The sequence below is a fragment of the Rhinolophus sinicus genome, chromosome 14 (genome assembly GCF_057876585.1).
Source record: "Rhinolophus sinicus isolate RSI-liver-muscle chromosome 14, RSI-T2T, whole genome shotgun sequence".
NCBI classification, from domain to species: domain Eukaryota; kingdom Metazoa; phylum Chordata; class Mammalia; order Chiroptera; family Rhinolophidae; genus Rhinolophus; species Rhinolophus sinicus.
Genome location: NC_142514.1, coordinates 183,618,309 through 183,641,025, shown reverse-complemented (window position 1 = coordinate 183,641,025; position 22,717 = coordinate 183,618,309). Strand labels below are relative to the sequence as shown.

The window sequence follows — 22,717 nt, the reverse complement described above, 5'->3', positions numbered from 1 at the left end:
ACCACCCATTGTGATGGTTAGTGACAACCCGGCCTTCTCATTTCACTAAGGCAGTGGTTGCGTCTGGACCCCTCCTGACGCGTGAGCGCCGGCCCCCCACCCCTTCCACGGTGGTGATTGGCTAACCCGGGCTGGGGGCGGGCGGACCTCCGCTCCGCAGCGCCGTCACCAGCTGGCCCCGCCCCTGAATCGGGGCAGCTGGGAGCTGAGCCCCGGGCAACAATTTACATGCGGCCGTGGGATTGGTCGCCCGGCTCCTGCGAGGGGGAGGGGAGAGCCAGCGCACACTCGCGCGTGCGTGAGCTGGCGCGCGAGATAGGGCCCGGTCGCGCCGAGGCTCGAGCGGCCGTCGCCATTTTGTAGGGTTCTCTCTGACGCGGGAGCCGCCGCCACCACCGCCGCCGCCCGGAGGTGTGAGGGGGTCTTGTGGGTGTGTGGGGAGCTCGAGGGCGGGCCGGAGCGGGCCAGGCCGGGCCTCGGAGGGCGAGGATGGCCCCAGATTTGGGTTTCTCCTCTGGCTGCGGGAGGTCCCGGGAAGACAACGGGAGGAGGCGGGGCCGGGTCCCCGGAGGGGGCGGGGCAGGGGTCGAGTCGAGTCTTTGTTGGGGCGAAGGAGCTGGAGGTTGGGAGGCTGGGGGGGTCCAGGATTGGGGCGAAAGGAGCCTTTTTATTCTTAGAGTAGCTTCATAGGTGATACCTCACGGAGGAGAGCTACACAGATTTCCCTCCAAAATCTTGTGACCAGGGACTTTCAGATATGTGCCTCTTGCCTCCTGCCTGGGCTCTTCTCTTTCCTTCCCCCCAAAGAGTATTTTAAGACGTGAAACTGCTAACTAACCGTTGCTTAAATGTGCCTCATTTCACGGAGATGATGGACAATGCAATGCTTGCCGCCCCCCGACCTCCTGTTTGCGTGTCACACACAGCTCACACTACTCCTTCACAAACCTTTCTCTCAATTGAGAAAAAAATAACGGATGTCTGTGTGAGGGACTTGAAAGTGCCAGGAACTTCTTTGGAGGATTAAACCAAATGCAATGCGCTGGAATTGCCGGCTCCACCCCTAACTTGTGGAAATCTTGTTTCTCCCCTCTCAGGCTCTTGTCAGAATGGTGAAGCTGTTCATCGGAAACCTGCCCCGGGAGGCCACCGAGCAGGAGATCCGCTCACTCTTTGAGCAGTATGGGAAGGTGCTGGAATGTGATATCATTAAGAACTACGGCTTTGTGCACATAGAGGACAAGACGGCGGCCGAGGATGCCATCCGCAACCTGCACCATTACAAGCTGCACGGGGTGAACATCAACGTGGAAGCCAGCAAGAATAAGAGCAAAGCTTCAACCAAGTTACATGTGGGCAACATCAGCCCCACCTGTACCAACCAAGAGCTTCGGGCCAAGTTTGAGGAGTATGGTCCAGTCATCGAGTGTGACATCGTGAAAGATTATGCCTTCGTACACATGGAGCGGGCAGAGGATGCGGTAGAGGCCATCAGGGGCCTTGACAACACAGAGTTTCAAGGTGAACTGCTCTGGGGTCTGGGTGGCAGAACTGAGTGGGGTCTATCTAGCTCAAGGCACAGGCAAGAACATAGGGCCAGGGGGCTGGCCGGGTGGTGTCTTCCATTCCCTTTTAGCGGGAAAGAATAGAAAGATGGTATGTTTACCACTCTTAAGCGCAGTAACTCTTGGAGAAGCAAATACTTCCCCTTTTCAGGTTTGCCAAGATTTTCAACGGCATAGAATCACAAACTGGGTTACTGGATCCTTTAGGTTTCATTCATTTGAGTGCTATTGGAAGTTTAACCTGCCTGGGCAAATGAGTACGTCGTGGGAAAAGGGAGGATAAATTCTGTGGCTTACCTGTTTCTTTCGTTTTGACCAGAGAGCCTTCTATTTGAGAGTTCAAATGCATAGGATTTATACTTTTTACTGTCTTGGGTGATGAGTTGTGGTGGGAAAAAAGAACGGGGAGATCTGGAGGAACCCCTGTATTCTAAATCTGGGTGGTGAACCTGGATTTGGGGGAGTGCTCAAATTTGTTCAGCCTGTGAACTAGACAAGCACAGCCAAAAACCATGCCATGGATTACAGATGCTCCTCGACTTACAATGGGATTATGTCCTGATAAGCCCATCGGAAGTGGAAAAGACCATAAATCAAACATGCGTTTAATATGACACTGTAGAGTATCAGTTGTTTGCCCTCGTGATCATCGGGGCGACTTGAGTGGTGGCTCGCCACCACTGCCCAGCATCACCAAAGAGGACAGTACCAGGTATCACTAGCCCGGGAAAAGATCAAAATTTGAAGTACAGAATGCATATTGCTTTCATACAATCATAAAGTGGAACCATTGTAAGTCGGGGACTGTCTGTATTCTTCTCCACCTCTTATTTATTCCTAAGAGAAAAGAGAAATTTGTAAAAATATTAGGATGAATGAGAATGATGGCCCTGCTTCTTCTGAGGAGATTCCGGTAAGATATTCTAGTAAATAACATGCTGTTGATCTCAATAATAAAGGTACATATGTTGTCATTACTACCACAGGAGGTTGTCTGAGGACTCTAGAACTATACTAATACGGTAGCTACTAGCCACATGTAGCTATTAAATTGAAATTAAATAAAACGTAAAAATCACTGTCTCAGTTGTACTGCACACATTGCAAGCACTCAGAAGTCACATGAGGCAAGTGGCTACTGTCTTAGTGCAGATATGGAACATTTCCATCCTCAAAGTTCTGTTGGACAGTGCTGTTCTACAAGTTTTTATGTCTTACGGATCAGTGTAGTGATCCATAAGATTTAAAACATCGGAAAAGAAAAATCTCTTCTTTTTGTTGACAGTATCATCTTGGATCACACATTTACTGCCACTTTTCAGGTTCACAAACTAACACCGTGTTTTGTCTGGGTGCCACTAAAAGGGTTAAGTACTTAAGGGGCCTCTGCTAAACCTGGGAAACAGAAAAGAAATGGAAGAGGAGATGTTGACCAGAAAGGGGTGAGAGAGTTTGTAAATAGTGGAGATTGCAGATAGTGCCTCAGATATCTCTGGCCTCAGCCAGTAGTGACCTGGCATTTAGCGAGTCTAAAGCGTAGGGCAGATGTTATAGATAACTTGCTACAAAGTCATGTGACTTTGGACAGGTATTTTAACTTCTCTGTGCTTCATTTTCCCCACTTATAAAAGAGAGTTAATGATCCCTGTGGTGCCTCCCTCGCATCACAGGATGGTAGTAAGGCTAGAATGAGGGGTAACAGATGTGAAAGTGTTTCGACAGTAAAAGTGACGAAAGGTTTGTTCCCAACAATGAGTGTGTTTCTGTTATGGTTAGAAATTTACTTAAAATGCGATAGTTAGCTTTTCTTCTTTACATTTGTTTTTATTTTGTTATTTTGGAAAGCTTGCACATCAGACAGCTTTAAAACTATTCTTAATTATTTTCATTTGATGGGGGGGGGGGAATCATGAATGGATAGTGGCAGGGTCGAAATGGAGGTTCTCTTGACAGGTAACAAGCCGTGTAAAAAGAATGCAGTTAAAGTGAGGTACAAAGTGCAGAGATCTTTTAGTAGTGTAATACTGCAGGTCCTTACTTTTTCATATACAATTGAATAAAAGGATGGGGCAAAAGTATGTATATGGAAATCAGTAATTGGGGAACGTTGGCTTAGAAGGAGTGTGTTTTAATAAAGCAAGTTTAATTACTTTAGGAAGTGGATATCTGACTAATGCAGTAATCCATTAGATTTTTTTAAATGTCATCATTAGAAAAGAAAAATCCTTTATTTGGTTTTCATATTCTTAGCCCCTCTGGAGAAAACCCTCTACTCCGAGTTACACACAGACATTTTTATAACTAGCTCTTTTTTCTCCAGATGATGAGAAAGTTTAGCATTGGAAAAGTCGCAGTTTTACAGAAAATACAATCTAGATACCAACTTGTCACATTTTTCGATAAAGCCTTTTCAGCTACCTAATAAAGGTAACCCTTAAGACTGCCACTTTGGGCATCTTTTGAACCTTTTATATGTTAATGGCTGTCATTGTATGACTTCTTACAGGAAGTAGCAGAACCTGAGTTTACCTGGGTCTTTCAGGATCTGGTTCCTCTCCACACAAACCATAGTAAACTGTACCCCTATTGAGATAGCAGACTGTTTGAAGAAGACCTTAAAGAAGCTGTTCCCAACTAACAATTCAGGAACTGAATTGGGAATACGTAAGAGTTCAGGTGTCTCATCTTTCCCCCAGTATGTAAATAAGCATTAAATTGAAGTCTTGTATGTCAGCTACATCCTCAGCTTTCTCTGGACCCTGGCATGGGGTAGAAGCTCAGCAGTTAGAACCCCACGTTGCCCACCTCAGCATTTTAATACGCTTTTCTGTTCTAGCTTTCAAAAGAAAACACTTTTATTGGGCTGGTTTTCTGGTAAATGTTGGCAGCGCATTTCAGTAATTTTTGGAGGTCTCAGAAAATCATTAAACTTTTGACCTCTCCGAGTATAGGAGAGTGGTAGAATTTAACTTTCTTGCAGTTTTCTTTGTTGTTGGTTACCTAAGGTAATAGAGAAGGACAGTATTCTTCAATTATTAAGAACTTTAGGAGATTTAAATTAAAAGCCTAGTTTACAACCTTTGGAAAGATTGTGTGAAAAAAACTCATCACTTCTATTACAGATCTTTTAGTTTCAGGTAAAAGTATTTTACTAAATCCTTTTCACAGCTACTATAGAGGTAGATTTTGCCATAGATGTTTATAAACAGAGTTCCACTCTAAATAAAGCAGGCATGAAGATTGGATATAGTAAACAAAACATCAAGAATCACTGCGTTTTGTTCTTGGGCCGTAAAGAGCAAGTTAAATTGAAATTTTTTCCTTAAAAATGTACTTTTAAACCTCTGGATTGGCTGCTTTTTAGATTGTCATGGTTACTGCGACTTCAGAATTGGAGCACAGTTTGTGTCTGTCACACATTAATGTCACCATGCATGATTGAAAGCCAACTAATTTGTAGTCTTCCAGTCTAAATTATAGGGATAATTTGTGATACAAATTGGGGCAAAAATCTGTGTGTTTCTGTTCTAGGCATAGTTAGCATGTGGCCCTTCATAAATTCTAAGAACTAAAATGGGAGTGTTTAAATCTCCGCACACAGTGGGATGGCTAAATGCTGCTTTCAGAGAACTATTGCCATTTGGTATCTGTTGACTGTATCCGTGGTGATGGTGGATGCTGCCTCTGCCAGCAGCTGGAAGTCCAAAGCTGAGCACCTTTGTTTTTGCTAAAGAAAGGGTTTTAAGTTGGAGGGAGCAACTACTAGAAATGGGGTGGTAGGAATCATAGAAACTGGGCAGAAATGAGTTTGACTAAAGTGATACTACACTAACCCGCTCCCCTCTCAGGGTCAGTGCATGGCGCTGCTCTGGCTGCCGTCCTGATCGGGCTGTTTCCAATGGTGGAGCGCGAGGCCTCCTATCGCATAACTGCATCCAGAACAAGGTCTGTTAAAGAGAGCACCTGCTGATCGCGGAGGGGGGATTTGCGCTGAGCAGCCTCTGAGAGTGATGCGAAGCCCGTCTCTATGTCTGTGCTGGCTGCCTTTTGGCTACAATTTGAAAAGCATTGACTTGATCTCCAAAGTCTTAATGCAGTTTGGGACTAAATACTGCCAAGAATACTCTTTTTCTCAAACTGCTTTTAAAGACCTTGGATGCTTTAAGGGTTCCTGGGCTTGGTGGCACACAAGCCCAGGGCGAAGATTGTTTCTTCTCTTAGCTGTTCCTCATGCTGGTCATTTCCTGGAAGTATGGATGTGGCTTGTTTGTTTGGGTACCCAGAGGTCTTCAGGCAAATGGTGCATTTTTCTAACAAAGAGATGACCCCCTATAAAGAACTGTAGGCCATGTGTTAGGATGAAATGCTGATCATTTCATTACATGGGAACACACTGTCCCTAAGAAACCAGTACTGCTTCGCGATCTTTCTAATTCTTCCCGTTGAGACACCTTGGTCAAGTAGTTTTCTTTTCCACAGTAGGCATGGATTCACCTTTGCTGAAAAAAGTGGGGGGGTGGGTTGAAATCTGGAGGGTCTTGTAACTCCTAGATGTACTGAAGATAAAGCAGATGGTGAGCCAGGCATGATTTGTGTACCCAGCATAGCCTTCTGTGACACCGCAAAAATGGCTGGAGGAGACAAGACGGACAGAAGTTCGCTGTGGTCTTTACGCTGCAGTGAATGCTCAGGCCTGCGTGGCCCTGAGGAAATCGGAGAGGTTGGTAAGACACTTTCCAAATCTGGCACAACTGGGCTTTGTTGGATATCTGATTTGGAAAAATTGGCAGGTTTTGAATTGTGAAAATTTTTCAGTCTTAGCAATAAAAAGCGGAAACTTTCAATTTCTGTGTTGGGGCGGGGGAAAGGAAAGTTGTGGAGAAAGAAGTAGGAGGGAATCCGGGCTCCTCGCGTAAGAAAGTATTGACTGGTCTCTGAGGACTCAAATTTTCTAGCTCTTAACCTGTATTAAAACTTCAACTTCTTTTGGGGGGGGATTGCTGAAATAGGGTCTCAGGAGTGTGTGTATGTATGTGTGTCTTATGCCAACTAGCTTACTTCATTTGGGGAGGATAAAGAATGTGGATGAGTTATAGCAAATCTTATATCTATTTCCTCAAGGCAAACGAATGCACGTGCAGTTGTCCACCAGCCGGCTTAGGACTGCGCCCGGGATGGGAGACCAGAGCGGCTGCTATCGGTGCGGGAAAGAGGGGCACTGGTCCAAAGAGTGCCCGGTAGATCGCTCGGGCCGCGTGGCAGACTTTACCGAGCAGTATAATGAGCAATATGGAGCAGTGCGTACACCTTACACCATGGGCTACGGGGAGTCCGTGTATTACAACGATGCTTACGGAGCGCTCGACTACTATAAGCGTTACCGCGTCCGCTCCTACGAGGCAGTGGCGGCAGCAGCAGCAGCTTCTGCGTACAACTACGCAGAACAGACCATGTCCCATCTGCCTCAAGTCCAGAGCTCAGCTGTGACCAGTCACCTCAACTCCGCCACTGTGGATCCCTACGACAGACACCTGCTGCCGAACTCCGGTGCTGCTGCCACCTCAGCTGCTATGGCTGCTGCCGCTGCCACCACTTCGTCCTATTATGGAAGGGACAGGAGCCCCCTTCGTCGTGCTGCAGCTGTGCTCCCCACAGTTGGAGAGGGCTACGGTTATGGGCCAGAAAGTGAGCTGTCTCAGGCTTCAGCCGCTGCACGGAATTCTCTGTATGACATGGCCCGGTATGAGCGGGAGCAGTATGTGGACCGAGCGCGGTACTCAGCCTTTTAAAGACTAGAGGTGAGAGTGGGGTGGGTGTGGCTAAGAGATCTGTTTAGTTCCCTTGAGAGAGACCCATGCTGCCTAGAGGAGCTAAAGCCACCTGTTTGCTGTCAGGACAGGAGTGTCCAAAAGGTACAAGTTATGTTTCAGTCTGAAATAGGCCTCTAGCTTAAGCTGGGGGTCCACCTGGCCTATGGAGGTTTTAGGGCGAGTCCAATCATCTTGATCCTTCTGAGAGAACAAACCCAGTTTGTTAGAATATTGTTCTCTAATCAAGTGTAAGCAGATCTTGGTTACAGAAACAGTTAAGAGAACTAACATTTACTGAGTGCCTTCTGTGTATATTGTATCATTTAATCTACACAATAAGCCTTTAAGATATTTTCTTTTTTACAGAGAAGGGAACTAAGCCTCAGAGAGGTTAAGTCATCTGGTAATTGAGAGGTTGAGCCAGAATTCCAACTCAGGCCTGGCTGACTCCTAAACCTATTCTCTTTCCACTAAAGTCACTGTGGTGTAAGCTGAAGAGTGCAGGTTCAGGAGTTAATAATGAATGTCACAGTGAGAATCTGAACTGTAACTTTAGACTCCCCATTTGCTAATAAAACTACTACTTAGGTCATGAGCCTTTAGCAGAGGAAACTTTTCTAATATATACCTATAAGTCAAATAAAAGTCCTATAAATTTTAGGTGTTTCGTTCTAAGATACTGGCTTGAAAGAGGAATGTTTTGATGCCACTGTCCCACAGAGTTCTTACTAGTATTCCAGAACAGCTCGTTCTCCACGGGCACCGAAGTCAGATTTCTACATAGACAGTGATGCTATCACGTAGAGCCTGATGCTTCCTGTTTTTTCCAGCAATTTTTGTTTTGTTTCTTGTTTGAGGAACATTTACAGAACTAGATAAAACAGGTAGTTTTTAATGTGCATAAAATCCCATTAGCGGTGACCCTGGAAATTTAATGTTTCCTACTTCAGAAAATGTATACCAAAAGATGATGAAGGGGTAAGAAGAATCAGGAGTTTCTAGAGATTGGTAAATCTCTTAGGCTGAGTGGAAATGGCATGACTACAACTTTTGTTCTCATGGTGGTCCTTGTACCTTGAAACTGAGAATCACTTGAAAGGGAGACCTGGTAGCGAAGTTCAAGTTAGTACCCTGAGTTTCCGGGGTTCCTGACTTCCCTCTTTGGTGTATGTGTAGATGGGGATTTGCCGTTTTCATAGTGAGAAGCAAACAGCATGAACTTGTGATGAGTTCTATCCTGTATGACCATGACAAGACTGGCGTCTCCTGGGACCATTGTGTAGCAGTGTGTGTTCATGCGCATGAAGTAGATTATCTCAGTGTGTGAAATCTGCCATTAATTTGTACTTTTAATGCAGCTGAATCTGCCATGAAGTGGGATGTACCTCTGAAGTCAGGTGGTATCATCAGATAACTTCTGTCCTCTCTGGAATGTTTCGAAACAAAGTTAAATATTAAATTAGTATATGTGGTCTTTAAAGGATATTGACTAGGTATTTTAAAATGAATTTTGACTGCAAGCAGTGGTTGTTCAACTAACCTCTTTTTAGTGATGACTTTTAAAGAAACTTACCTTCCAGGTGTGAACCTCAAATGGACTGAATAACCCTGAGTTGGTTGCAGTCCCAGGAGCCTGATGTTAATGAGGCTGCCAGGATGAAATACTCCAGAACTGTTGGGGATCCAAATTCGGGTCTCACCCTAGCACAACTGATTCAAGAACGTCACAACTTTTGAAGTCGATTGGCACAGATCAAGACCAAGATTTGGCCCTTTGTCTGTATTAAGTAGAGGAACTTGGTGTGAGTTAATTTTTTTTTTCCCCCAGCCATTGGTGTCTGGAGTTTCCATCATCAATGGAAGAATTAGAGAATTTTAGGATTTCTTCTTTTCATTTGGTAAGGGAAATGTGGTCAATTAGAGGGATTACTAGAATTATGGCTCTAAATCTATGACTGTATGACATGTAGGTATGTTGGAGGGTAAATGAACCGCTCTTTGATACCCCTTGTGACTGTCATTTTTGAAAACTTGTTTACTATGAAAGATTAAAATGAAACAAATTCAGAATAGTGTAGTTGGCCACATTTGAGATTTTGGCATCTTCTGCTTTTTCTAGACCCCAAAATTAAATTACGGTTCTTGATAATATCTGTATGCCCTTTGTTACAGCGATAGTAGCCTTGTATCACAGAGGTTGTCTTGCTTAAAAGATGGCTAAGAAAATGAGAAAGATGTATTTGTCACCAACGCAGCAGTCTTCCAGATAGATTGCTTCTTGTTCTATATGTAGCTATAGTAGATTCCTATATAGTCACAATAGACTCCTGGGTAATGACATGGGATATGTTTGATCCAGTCTGACTTGATTTTGTTTTGTTCTTTGTTCTTTTCCCCCTGGAATGCAGGACAGGACCAGGGCCCTTGTACTCGGAGCCAAGCTGCTCTCCAGGCATTGTGTAAGCCTCTTGTGTTGTGCTCTCTTTCAGGTAGGATAATTGCGGACTGAACCCTCGGGCTGCGGTCATATATGAGAACTTGCTCCGCGCGGTCCCCTTTGCCGGGATGTTTCCATTGCTTCATGTTTCAGTAAACAAAGGAGTTTGTGACCAACTATGTTTTCTTTCTTAATTTAATTCTAAGTTGAATTTTTCTTTCCTCCTGATACAAGTCTCTGTAGCCTTTCACTCTGTTCCTTATATTCTCAGCCTCTGAGCAGCCCTAGGTAAGGATTATGCTGACACCCCCTTTCCTGTACAGTGGAACCCCTCTTATCTTGCTTTCCTTAGGAGTTGAGCCCTTCTCTCTGTCCACTTGCAACATCTCCTTTCCCTTTAAAATGACCATGTAGTGGCAAGCAACCTTTTACTCTTCTCTGTTAGCTCTGGACTCTAACATTGAAGCTGATCTTCTGAATTTGCTAGGACCATTGGGGTTTCTTGCGGGGCGGGGGAGGGGGTTGTTTTGTTTTGTTTTTTTATGTCTGACCTGTGATCGTGGTACAGCATTAGCTGAAATTTAGCCTTGTTTTTACTCCACTCCTCCCACTTTTTTTTTTTTAAATATTTTGACAAATAAACGTTTCTAACACTTAAGTATCTTTTTATGTTTGTGTGACTGTTATTTAACCAGTATCTTCTGGTTCTTTCTCAGTTGTGCTCAAACTACAAAATTTAAGTGAATCAATGTCTGAAATTTAGATGTAGAAGGAAGGATTTAATAAGGTAGGTAATGTGGCCTCAGCAAAGGATTGAGAAAAGTTAGCCAGCATCCTGAGACATTGATAAATACGCTCCTTCTTTCTAAATACCAGAGCTGCACTTTCCATTTGAAAGGCTAGCAAAACCAGGTTAGTAGTGACAGAAGGGGGCCCTGCAGAGAGAAAGGACCCTGCATCAGGAAAAGGTGGAGCCAGAATATCACCAAGGACCTATCAGGTTGACTCCATTTGACTTTATAGTATATGTTTGTTTAAATTCACTTACAAACTATTTTAAGAGTTCTCGCTTCCCATGGTGTTAATATTTTGCTAGGATTCGACTTTGGCTAAAATGAGTAAGATAGTTATGATGGATCAAAAGACAGGAGACATGTCATATTTTGAGCAGAAAAAGCAAGAAGAGTATTAATGATTGGCAGTGACAACATTCTGTAATGAAATGCGTCCTCTAAAATTTTATGAACATTGTATTATTGCTTAGATCCCCATAAAATGAGTTTAACAATGGATTCAGCCCTACTTAAGTTTTATTGTTCTATATGGAAATGTTGACATGTAAATTCTGACTACCTGTGAATGTTTATAATTATATAGCATTTCCCCATATATTTTATACTTTAAGATAATCTTGACATAGGTGAAGCAAAAATTTCCCGATTTTTGGGGGGAACAGACTACAGCTAGAGAGAGGTTAACCTGTCAGTGCACACACGCCATCTAGTGGGGGCAGTACACAAGGCCCATTTCAGCTTCAGTATTCCCCAAGGGGACAGGACTGTCTCTGTTACACAAAAAGGAGAGTAAAGCAAAGTTCCTGGGATTTCCTTGTGATTGATCTGCAACACACCAGGCAGAACAAAGAAATAAGTATGTAGGTGTTGCTGGTGCTCTGTGCTAACCTAACAGTAATTTCACATAGTCCTGACTTCTATCTCACTGTCAGGACAAGCAAAAAAAGACTGGATTCTGCAGAACAGTTCTACATCAGCATTATCCAATAAAACTGGGCAGTACTGGAAGTGTTCCTTACCTGTGCTGTCCAATTTGTAGCCACCAGCTACCTGTGGTTAAGTAATTAAAATGTGGCTAGTGAAGCTGAGAGACTGAGTTTTTTTAAATTATAATTAGCCAAATGTGATTATTGAGGACTTGAAATAATGGCCAATGAAGCTGAAAAACAATTTCTTATAATGTAATTAGCCGCGTGTGGCTAGTGGCTACTGTATTGGACAGCATAGTTTAGACGGTAAAATAAGTTTCTTATGAGGAAAAAAAGCCTTGTAGGATCATATAAAATATCCTTTCCTTTGAAAACCCTTTCATTCCCCTCAAAATTGGGAATGCTGGGAAAGCAGTTTTGAGCCAATGTAAGACAACTGTTGAGTAGGAACAAATGTGTTTATTTCGAAACGTCAGTTCTTAAATGAGAAATTTCATGTTGTGGGTACAAAATCCCTTTTATTCACCAAGACCATTTTTCTCATGGGCCATTTCAGAGTCCCATGAGGCCTCACACTAAAAGTTCTGAATTCATTCAGTTATTTGAATTCCTGCTGTGAGCCAGGATTTGGGTGGTGAATGAGACATGTTCCTAGTAGAGAAGCAATCCTTAATTGCATCTGTGCTAAGCACTATGGGGGGACCTATACAGAGTGCTGTGAAAACACACTAGTAACTGCCTGGGGTGGGGGAGAGGGGTGTTGCTATTCCAAGCCATGTGAAGACCAGTGATGCCCGTCAGGAACCAGAAAAGGAGCTCTGTGGCAAAAAGAAATCTGAAGAGGTAAGTTACAGGTACAGTTCATGAAAGCCTTGTAAGTTGTATTAAGGAATTTCATCTTGACCCTAAGACCAACTGGAAGCTATTACAGGGTTTTATGTTTGGAGGTAACAGGATCAGACTCATTTCTCTTAAAAGATCACTGATTGGAGAGGAACAAAAGTGAGTAACATTATAAATGTGAGATTTGTCTGATTTATAATGGGCCTCTCCTCGAATGAAGCCAACAGAGTTGATGTCTTAAAGGAAGAAAAAGTACTTCAGACAGGAAGAGGACCATGCATAAGAACACGTGATGGGGGGGCATTTTAGGGGGTGGGGTTTAAATCCCTGAGGTTAATTGAAGCTATAAATAACGGGATGGGCTGCACCTCCCTCCCTCCCACTTGCTGAGCACCTATTGTGGGCCAGGAGTACCTAAGGGCTTTGCACAAGGCACCCCTTAGTGCTATGGGGCAAAGGAGAGGAGACAAGGTCTCACTCAGATGAGAGACAGGAAGATAACGATGAAAATGGTTATTTACTATGAGAAATGTAAAAATCATTGTGAGAGTTCAGAGAAGGGCAATTATGCATTCCTACCAAAACTATAGCTTACTCTTTATGCCTTAAGATTGAAACTTTATTTCTCTCCTTTGAAACAGAAATGGACCTCTCAGTTGGTTAGCAGGCCAAAAAAGAAAAAGAAACAGACTTATCAGTCCACAGAGAGTGAAATGTTTTTGAGGGGTGATGAAGGCCAAGGGGAAGTGCCTGGCTCAGTTTGGGGAAAAGAAAATGAAGACTTAACATCCCTGACCTTCCATCTCAATGAATTTCTTCCTGAGTAGTCAGCTTTTTGAGGGGGTTTCTGGGGACAGATAGACACACACCCCCGTCACTTCAAGTAGGAGACAAAATCACCCCAGCCTAATTTAAGTAAATGATTTAAATATTGCTGTCTGGGGGAAAAGCATGCAGATTCCCCTAGATGGTGTCTGAGAACTCCCTGGGTCCTGCAACACCTCCCCGAGGGAGGGGAAAAGGGGGAGACCTACTGAGCCACAGCTCCGACTTGGACCAAGCTTCGCTCTGCCCTTGAGGCCTGCGGCGGCCTCCAATCCACCTCTTCCTTTGACTTGCAGCTACACAGTGAAGTGAGACCTGGCACAGAAAGACACGAGGCCCTCAGGGTAATGGATGACCTGCACAGTTTGTGTGGGCAGAAGGGCAGGAAAGGGTTGGCTAGTTCAAGGTAGCCCAGAAAAGGGAAGCAACTTGCCCAAAATTGGCTTCATGGCTTGTCAGGATTTGGCTCACAAACCTGGTCCTCAGAGACAAAGTCTCCTGCCCTAGGAGACTGGGGGAGGGAGAAGTAAAAACGCATTCCTAGGAAGAGCAGTCAGCTTGTCAGAAGAATTCATCTCGGGGCTTCCTTAAGATTAGGGCTGTGCTCTACTGCTCATGAGAACTGAAGTGCAAGAAATGACAGCTCGGCCCCAGAGGAAAGAGGGAAGTTCTGGCAAAAGGATTTCAATCAGCAGTGTATTAGGTTAGCCAGCCCTTTGGAGGATCCAGGCCAAATTCAAACCACATTGTTCTACCCCCAACGCGGAAGTAGAGCTCACACTGCCACAGGCCTCAGCACTCACTAGACTAGTGGCTGAAATTCAGGCTCCCAGACTTAAATCCAAGCCCTTTCTGTGGCCTTGGGCATGTTACTTAACATCTCTGGGCCTGTTTCCTCTTAAAATGGAAATAATATATACCTTCCTCTTAAGAGTTGTGCAGAGTGAATGTAAAGCATTCAATTGGCTGTTACTACAAGTGTGCAAGCAAAAGATGGGGTCTCACCCCTCCTGGAGCTCACCAATGGACGAGGTAGACCCTCAAATACACAAATCTGTAACAAACTATCAAGGACTATCTGTGCAGGGAGGTATAGCTGTCATTCCCTCTTCAGTCCTTCAAAGATTCCTGTTCCCCTCCTTCCATTTCTTGCCCAGCTGTGGGACCTAGAGACAAACCCACTCAAGCTCTGCATTTAGGGATCACCAGATCGCAAAGCTAAAGGGCTCTTTAGGTTATCAAACAGTTCCACCACCTCTGCCTTTCTTGACCTCTGGATGCTTATGGGTGGGGTGTCTCCAGCCTTAAGCAGCCATCCGTGGATCCCCGGGTTCTGCCCCAAGGCCGGGGTCCTGTGCTGGCAGTTTCCTCAATGACTGACGGGCGACTGCTAAGGCAGTGGATGGATGGGGGCCAGGGCAGAGGGTAGGGGATCCCCAAGAGGAACACATCATTCAAATGATGCTGACATACACACATTTATTAAACGCCTATTAATATGTCAGGCAGTTGCCAGGCATTGGGGCAATTCCTTAACCCCGAGGTTAAAATTTTGTGAAGAAAAGTTAGTAAGTAAAAAAGAAAAACTGGGGAAGTATCACAAAATACACAAACGGCATAATGGGGAAGAATGGCAAGCGGCACCTACGTAGCTGGAGGTTGTCCGAGTGCCCTGTGAGCTTGACCCTGAAGCTAAGACCTAAAGGATAAGAAATTCGCCCGTGACCAAAGGGAAGGTTCTTCCAGGTAGAAAGAAGGCCCGAGGCAGGAAAGTGGTCTATCAAGATCTGCAAAAGAGGGAGGGCCAGTATGGTCAGAAAAAGGTAGTTGAGGAAAGGGCCTGACTGGAGTGTGGGGCAGAGGCCAGATATTTCAAAGAGCTTTAGGCCAAGGGAGAGGATTGGCATTTTATTTTAAATACAATGGGACATTGGTGAAAGGTTCTAAGTTATGGAATGACAGTCTGATTATTATAGTTAACATCATCCCAGCTACCGAGTGGAGACTGAATTTAAGGCAGATGAGAGAGGGGAAAAAAGAAGAGATGCCAGAAGGCAGGCCACTGCAGTGGTCCTGGGGGGGTGATTGTATGGTTTCAACTTTGGTGTGGCAAAGACATGAACACAAGTGGCAACGTTTTCTGTGTGTGTGCTAAAAAAGGGATGAGGGGGAGTGAGAAGTGAGGGGAGAATCAAGGATGACCACCAGGAATCTGGCTGGAGCAGCTAGGTGGATGGTAATGCCATTTAAAGAGATGGGAAAGATGGAGGAAGTTATTTGGGAGCGGGGAGACTCAGGAGTTCTATTTCAGATGTAAGAGCTGAGATGTGTTACGACAACCAAGAACTCTCACGTACAGCAGATGCTCATTCAAGCTGGCTTTGTTGTAACGTTGATGAGACGCGCAGGAACTTAACTCGTTTATGTCAGTCTGTTTCGTTATACATCGTTTTGCCAGTACTAAGAAACTACTGTTACATTAAGTGAGGACTTACTGTAGGTCTTTAGGTCCCTGAATTTTGAGTAGAGCCATTTGGGACAAAAGATGTAAATCTGATTCGTCAGCATCTAAATCAGCATTATCCCCGAAAACATGAACCTCTTATGTAACTTAGAAACTTCTAATTGCCATATTTAGCAACATGAAAACAGGTGAAATTAGTATTTTTAATGTATTTTATTTCACCCAATATAGCCAAAATATCATTTAATAATCAGTAAAAATGAGTACATTATTCTTTTTCACGTTTCTGAAAAACGCCATGAGTATTACAGCACCGTACGGCTCCTTCAGAAGGTATACAAAGCCAAGGGAAGTGATGAATTCACCTAGAACAAGGTTTCAACCTTGGCGCTGAGACTTGGGGCTGGGTAATCCCTATGGGGTAGGGGGCTTACGCTACAGGATCAGCAGCGTCACTGGCCTAGGGGTTGTGGGCTCCAGGGAAATGAAAGGGGTGGATTTCATGTTAAAACTACAGGGGTCGTTTCCAGCACACGCAAAAACCCAATCAATGTCTGGAACAGCAACATCAAGAGGTCTTCCCCCACCGTCACTTCTTAAACAATCAGGTTTTTCTTTTCTCTTCTGCCCCTGTCCTCTGGACAACTGGTAGCATTTATTGAGGACCACTGTCCTCAAAGAGAAACTCCATGTACCCGTTTGGAGAGATGAGGGGTTATCCAAATTCCCAGGAACCATGGGTACCGATTCAAGTGTCAAGCTTTCATGGCCTCTTGGCCAGACACTGCTTGCTTAAGCAGAGGAGCAAGATTGGGGCTGGTGATAAACATTTGGAAATCTTCAGACTCTAGACAGTAGGTAAAGCCAAGGGAACTGGAGACACCACCTAAATGAGGAGCATGGAGAAAAGAGGGGACAGACCCCTATCCTCACTTTTACTGCCCCGAAAACTGGTCAGCTTCCTTTTCACATTGAAAACCCAAATCTGTTGAAAACAAAACAGGCCTTCAAGGACTGTCAAGAGGAAGAGCTGGTGCAAATGCTGAGTGGGGAGGGAGATCAATTAGGAAACAACTTGGGAAATCCAGGTGAAAAATCCAGCCTGACTAGGCTGCTAACAGTCAGGAAGCCTGAGGACAGCCAAGCAGACTTCCTATCAGGTTGAATGTGGGTATAACCCTCCAGGTTTTGGCCAGAGTAACTGAAAGATGAAGTTGCCATCAACTGAGATGGGGGAAGGAAAGGGGGAGGAGAGCAGAAATTCAGTTTTATACAAGCTGTGTTAGAATTATCAGACACCCAAGCTTGGGTAGTAGGATACGAATCTGGATTTTGGGAACAACATCTGGACTTAGATACAAACTGGGAATTTTTGTACACAGAATGGTATTTGAATCCACAGGATCACCAAAGACCAACATCTGAACTACGGATCCTCCAACATCAAGAGGTCATAGAGAGGAAGAGGAATCAGCAGAGGAAAAGGAGAAGGTGGGAAAACCGAGTGTCGTGTCCTGGAAGTCAAATGAATTAAATGTTAAGGAAGAGTAATCAACTATGTCAAAATGCTAATCTAAGACTTCACCAGGGGCTGATGGGATTAACTGCAAAGCAGCGCAAGGACTTTCTGGGGTGACAAAAAGGTTCTATATCCTAATTGTGGTGATGGTTACACAATTGTACAATTTATCAAAATATGTCAAACTGTACTTGAAATTGATATTTTATTGTAAAAAAGGAATACCCCAATAAAGCTATTTTATTTTTTCATTATTTTTTAAATTTTATTGGGGAACTGTGTTTTTCCAGGGCCCAGCAGCTCCAAGTCGTTGTCCTTCAATCTAGCTGTGGAGGGCGCAGCTCACTGGCCCATGTGGGAATCAAACCGGCAACCTTGTTGTTCAGAGCTCACGCTCTAACCGACTGAGCTCCCCAGCCACCCCAAGCTATTTTAAAAAGTGTATTGCAGCATAATACTGCGCTGCTTAGAAACAACGCAAGGCTGTTTCACCAAGTAAAGGCCTCCAAGGCCCTAGATGATCGTTTAACTATCCGACCTCCTCTCCTACCACACTCTCCCCATTGCTTCACTCTCAACCCTGGCCTCCTTCCTGTTAGAACAGGCAGCTACAATCCCGAACCTTGGGGCCTTTGTTCACACTGCTCTCTCTACTTGGAATGCGAGGTCTGTTCGGCTCTCACCTCACTCAAGTCTGCTCCCGTTTCTCAGCGAGGCCTGGCCACCCTATGCACTACAGTGATCTGCACACACATACACCGCTCTAGCTCTCCCATCCTCCTTCCTCAGCTCTACCCTGAACACAAAGCTCTTACCTCCGAACACACTTGACTGTGTTCACTGTCTGTCTTGTGTGGGAGTGTAAATTTCACATGGTGGCACTCCATCTCTGGGTCACAAGAGGATAACAGAGGAGAAACCACCACAACCATAACGGACATGATATTTTAAGTTAAAAGAAGTGACCAGATGATTTAGCAACATGAATCACAAGCAACATCCCTATGAAATGGTAGGGGTAAACGTCTGATTAAAGAGGGCTGACCCAGAGAAAATGGAAGGTGGTACTTGGAGACAGAAACCATAGAAAAGGCTTTTGAGTTTTGCTACAAAAAAGAATGAAGAAATGAAGTGGTGGTAACTGGCAGGGGAAATAGTCAAGACAAACATTTAATGGGAATAACAACTGCAAACGAGTAAGATTGATCCAGGCAAGAGGATACATGGATGACATGAGTGGAAAAGAAATGCAGGAGGACGGGCCCTAATGGGATAGAGCAACTGGCCTTAGACCAAAACAGTTACCAAGGGAATGGGACGTTGGTGCCGATGCTGGAAGGTGAGGAGTGACGGGAATGCTAATTTCTCTTCTGATTGCTTCCGTTTTCTCAGTAAGTATGAAGCAGGTCACTAGCTGAGTAAATACAAGGGAAGAAGAATGGACCAGAGATCTGTTCTCTGACTACTTGACAGAATTGTGTCTACAGTTTGTGCTCATTTAAAGTGAAATTCATCACCTTCAGCCTCACCTATCAGGTAAATTGGATTTAATCTGGGTTGTGGTTCTGCCATGTGAGTATGAAGCCAGGGCACTGGGTAGCCCCAAGGTTTGCAAGGAAAACGATAGTGTCAGCCAAGAATGACAATTATTGACTATGGATTTCAAGCTGGGTAAGAAGTGACAATATTAAGAGGGGGAGGGGCAACGGAAAGTTGAATCAATGGACGCTATGTTCCAGTGGGATCAAAAGGGTTGGAATACTAAAGAATTTTCTTATGTTCTTCAAGTGCAGAAATCCCAGGTATGATGCAAAATCCTGGTGTCCTAAAAAGACTAGAAATTCAACTACCGTACATTTAATTTTCCTGCAGGCCAAAACATCATGAAATAAAAATGACAAAATGGGAAAAACACTAGCAACTCATATCACAAAGAGCTAATTTCCTTAATTGATACACTGCTTCCACAAATTAATAAAACCAACACCCAATTTGTTAGAAAGGACTAAGGATTTGAAAAAAGAAAATAAAAATGGCTCTTAAAATACAAAGATGATCAACCTCGCCCATAAAACTAGATGCTCAGCATAACTATGAGACACCCTTTTAACTTATCAGGTTGGAAAAGATCAACAGATGCATCGATGAGGGTTTAAGGAAATACCTTTATATATACCTTGCTGGTGGGAATATAAACTGGAACATGAGAACAATGTGACATGCAGCAAAATGTAAAATGCCATTCCACCTCTAGGAATACAGCTCAGATAATATTTGCACTCATGCAAAGTAACCATATTTCATCTAATCCAACTGCCACTGATTTTAAGATGCATCATTTATGTACCACTAACACTATAAAACACTGCCAACTAAACTACGGATAGAGACTTAAATTTCCAAAAATAAAGTATGTGGGCAAAGTGTAGAATTGATTAAATACGTATAACCTGTTAATTTCATTCCATAAATATTTTAACTGAGATACATACTCAAAATCTGTTCCCCATCTTTGCTGGGCCTCTCCCTTCTATAGATGTGCCATGCTGAAATTATACAGGAAGCTTTTTGGCACCCTAGCTGCCAGGCTCCTTCTCTGGCTTTCCAGGGAAAAAGCACTTTCAATGTTCACTACTAAAGTCTGCTCTTTAAACCATTGAGTCTACAAATCAATCAGTCTCAGTCCAGCTCAAGCCAGTAGGTAAAAAGTTAACTTCCTTCCGCTTCCAATAGCCTGGATGAGATAGATCAGATCGAAGTTCTATACTAACGAAGCTCCAAACTCTCAAATCTGGTTTCAGTATTTTTTACAGTGAAATTGCGAGATCCTATCTTGCTGTATCACTGCATACAAACAATTCAGCATGCGGATAGAGGTATGAAGGTAACCAGCAGCAGGCTCAGCCCGGGAACAACCAGCCCCACTGCACAGAGCAGTTTCCCTCTGTTGGCCTTCACGAGTTAGACAAAACAGGAGCAGCACTTCCTCCTTCAGTGTCTTACATCAACATACTGCTAGCACCATCACCCCTGCCTTGTATCTCAGGGCTGCTATTGACCTGCCAATAAAGGAAACAAACAAGTTCCTACTTATGTTCGATTTGCGTTTGGTGAAAAGTTGGAAAGTTTGGTGAGTGTTAAGCCATCATCTCAGGCTTAAGACCGAAAAAAAGCTGTCAGCATGACAACACTTTTTATTTTTACCTAAATAATCCATGAACGTAATTTTTAACAAATAGTACAAGGCTTTCAAGTCTCTTGCCCCTTATTCCCCAGAAGCAATTACTTTTAGCTCCTTTTAGCTGTTCCTTACCTTTACATGTCTTAGTAAGACGCTCAGAATTCTCATTTACCACTTTAAAAAACTATTGATTTCTACCATAGAATTTTGAGTTTTCCTCCTAAACACACCTCATCACTCACTCATCCCACTTCCCCATCCTCCAGATTTAGTTAGGTGACAATTATTTTACTACTGTGTGGCCATGATTATGACCAGGTTGAACCCCGTAATTGTAAGTTTTTGTTGACTCGTTTTTTACCCCTTTTATTTCCTATATATCTATCAGTAATCCAGCTCTCAACTCTTCAAATGAACCAAATATTTCCTCGAAATACTAAAATACAGGAATTTCTTAATTCTGTCTTGGAGACATCCCTTTCTGGAACTCTACTTTCTCCTGCTTCGACCCAGACTACCATTCTCCAAGCTCTCAACAGAAAAGCAATCCTGGGGCTTCCCACTGCCATCATTCTGGGAATTCCATTTGCCTCAGCGTGAGGCCGCGCGGAGAACTCTAGCACTGAGCACACTTCCCTCCAGTAGTTTGCAACAGCACTGAACACCACGCAAACAGCCTCTTACTACTCTACCCGCTAGAGTCTAGTTCAGCGCTGATATATCTCTGGGGTAAGGAGCTTGGTTTATTTAGCACTCACCCAAGTCAACCCAATTTTGAAGATGCCTGGAAGACTGTTAAGTGAACATTAAGAGGTCTAACACCAAGTCAAACCCCAAAATCCTGAAAATTGCCCTAAGACCTGTGACCCACCAAAAACCAGGCTGGGCTAGAAGCTATCACTACAGACCATTCCCACCCTCACCTCACTTACTGTGATATACCATTATTTGCACACCCAAGGCCTAAACAGAAAGCTGCTGTGGAGGCAAGGTAAGGACAGGCAGCATGCCCTACTGACCTTTGCATTCTCCACGTGGTACTTACACAGTAAGTAGGCAACCAGCGAGCAGTACTTCATTATGTGCTAAGCCAGCTCTACAGCAAATGCTCATCACATTTAACTCAACATTAGGAATAGAGGAAGGCTATGGGAAATCAGTGTATTAAAGCATTACTCTTGAAAAACTAACTCCTTGGAAAGAGAACTGACTCTGGGTGGTGAACACAATGGGATTTACAGATGATGTAATACAGAATTGCACACCAAACCTAGGTAACTTTACTAACAATTGTCACCCCAATAAACTTTAATTTAAAAAAAAGAAAAAGAAAAACTCCTGAGCTAAGTGATGGCAGTGTTAATTGTCAATTACACAGACTATGTGACCTCAACTCAGATACACTTGATTGGAAGCCTAAACAAAAATAATTTCAAAAAAACTTAACGTTGAAATATCAGCAAGTTAAATTCAATTGTTTCAAATCAAGTTTTAGAATTCACTATTTTTCCATTGTTCACAATAGTGTTTTTCCCTTTAAAAGTAGTTTTTTATTGTGGGAATGTAGCATTAAAAATAAAGTATGTGGGCAGCTGGGATTCTGGCAGTTATGAAAATCTACTCTTAGATTATCTACTCTCATTCTGTGTTATAGGGAGACCATGTTCTCAAAGCAGAGGGCAAGAACGGCTCCCTTTAAAATTTTAACAATGTTTCATAATGCGATTACATATTATTCCCATATTTAATCTACGATGACATGTCACCACCTCAGAAAAACCTTCATTGACCATTCCCATCTAAATAAAATTCTCTATATAGTTCACGCCCCCCTTTAGAATATAAGCTCCAGAACTGTAGGGGACCCCAGCACCCAGAACACCTTGCAGAATATCACTCAAAATATTAGTTAAACCAGTGAAGACTGTTAGTCTCCATCTTTTGAAACTTGCTAACCCTAAACCCCAGCCATCAGCCTCGGGGATACCAATAAAAATTTGGATCTGTGATGGGTCTTTTAAGAGAAAAAAGGACCAATGTAGACAACAACCTTTCAAGAAGTGGTGGAAACCAACCCAGCCAGGTAAGATAAAAAAGACAACGAAGAAAAAGTAAGAGCCTAGATGTTAGTCATAATCTTTGTTACTGACCGACCACTTCTTACCCATAGGAACTCATAACTCTTCCCACCACCCCCGCCCGCCCCATCCTCTTTAACTCCAAGTTTTCCTGGAACTGTTGTCTTAATAATCTGACCTCTCACCAAAGGCAGCTTCCATGTTCATCAATTATTTGTATTCTGATAGAAGCAATAGAAAGATTCTGACAGAAAAATGATTGCATAGAATAT

The 22,717-nt window shown here is 43.6% G+C and overlaps 1 protein-coding gene across 3 annotated transcripts; it reads left to right on the top strand.

Moving 5' to 3' along the window:
- The first annotated feature begins 271 nt into the window (after positions 1-271).
- On the top strand, positions 272-10,470 carry LOC109450384 (RNA-binding protein 4B). 3 transcript variants are annotated; one of them, XR_012497643.2, is made up of 5 exons: positions 272-411; positions 1,098-1,521; positions 6,687-7,363; positions 8,956-9,177; positions 9,865-10,470. XR_012497643.2 is itself a non-coding variant. In XM_019737622.3 (4 exons), exons 2-3 carry the CDS (start codon positions 1,110-1,112, stop codon positions 7,352-7,354), a joined length of 1,080 nt encoding a protein of 359 aa, XP_019593181.1. In that variant the 5' UTR covers positions 272-411; positions 1,098-1,109; the 3' UTR covers positions 7,355-7,363; positions 9,865-10,470. The 3 variants fall into 3 exon arrangements, 2 of the variants coding, with proteins under 2 accessions (XP_019593181.1, XP_019593179.1); XM_019737622.3 differs by lacking the exon at positions 8,956-9,177; XM_019737620.3 differs by having other exon boundaries at positions 6,687-10,470.
- The last annotated feature ends 12,247 nt before the right edge of the window (positions 10,471-22,717 follow it).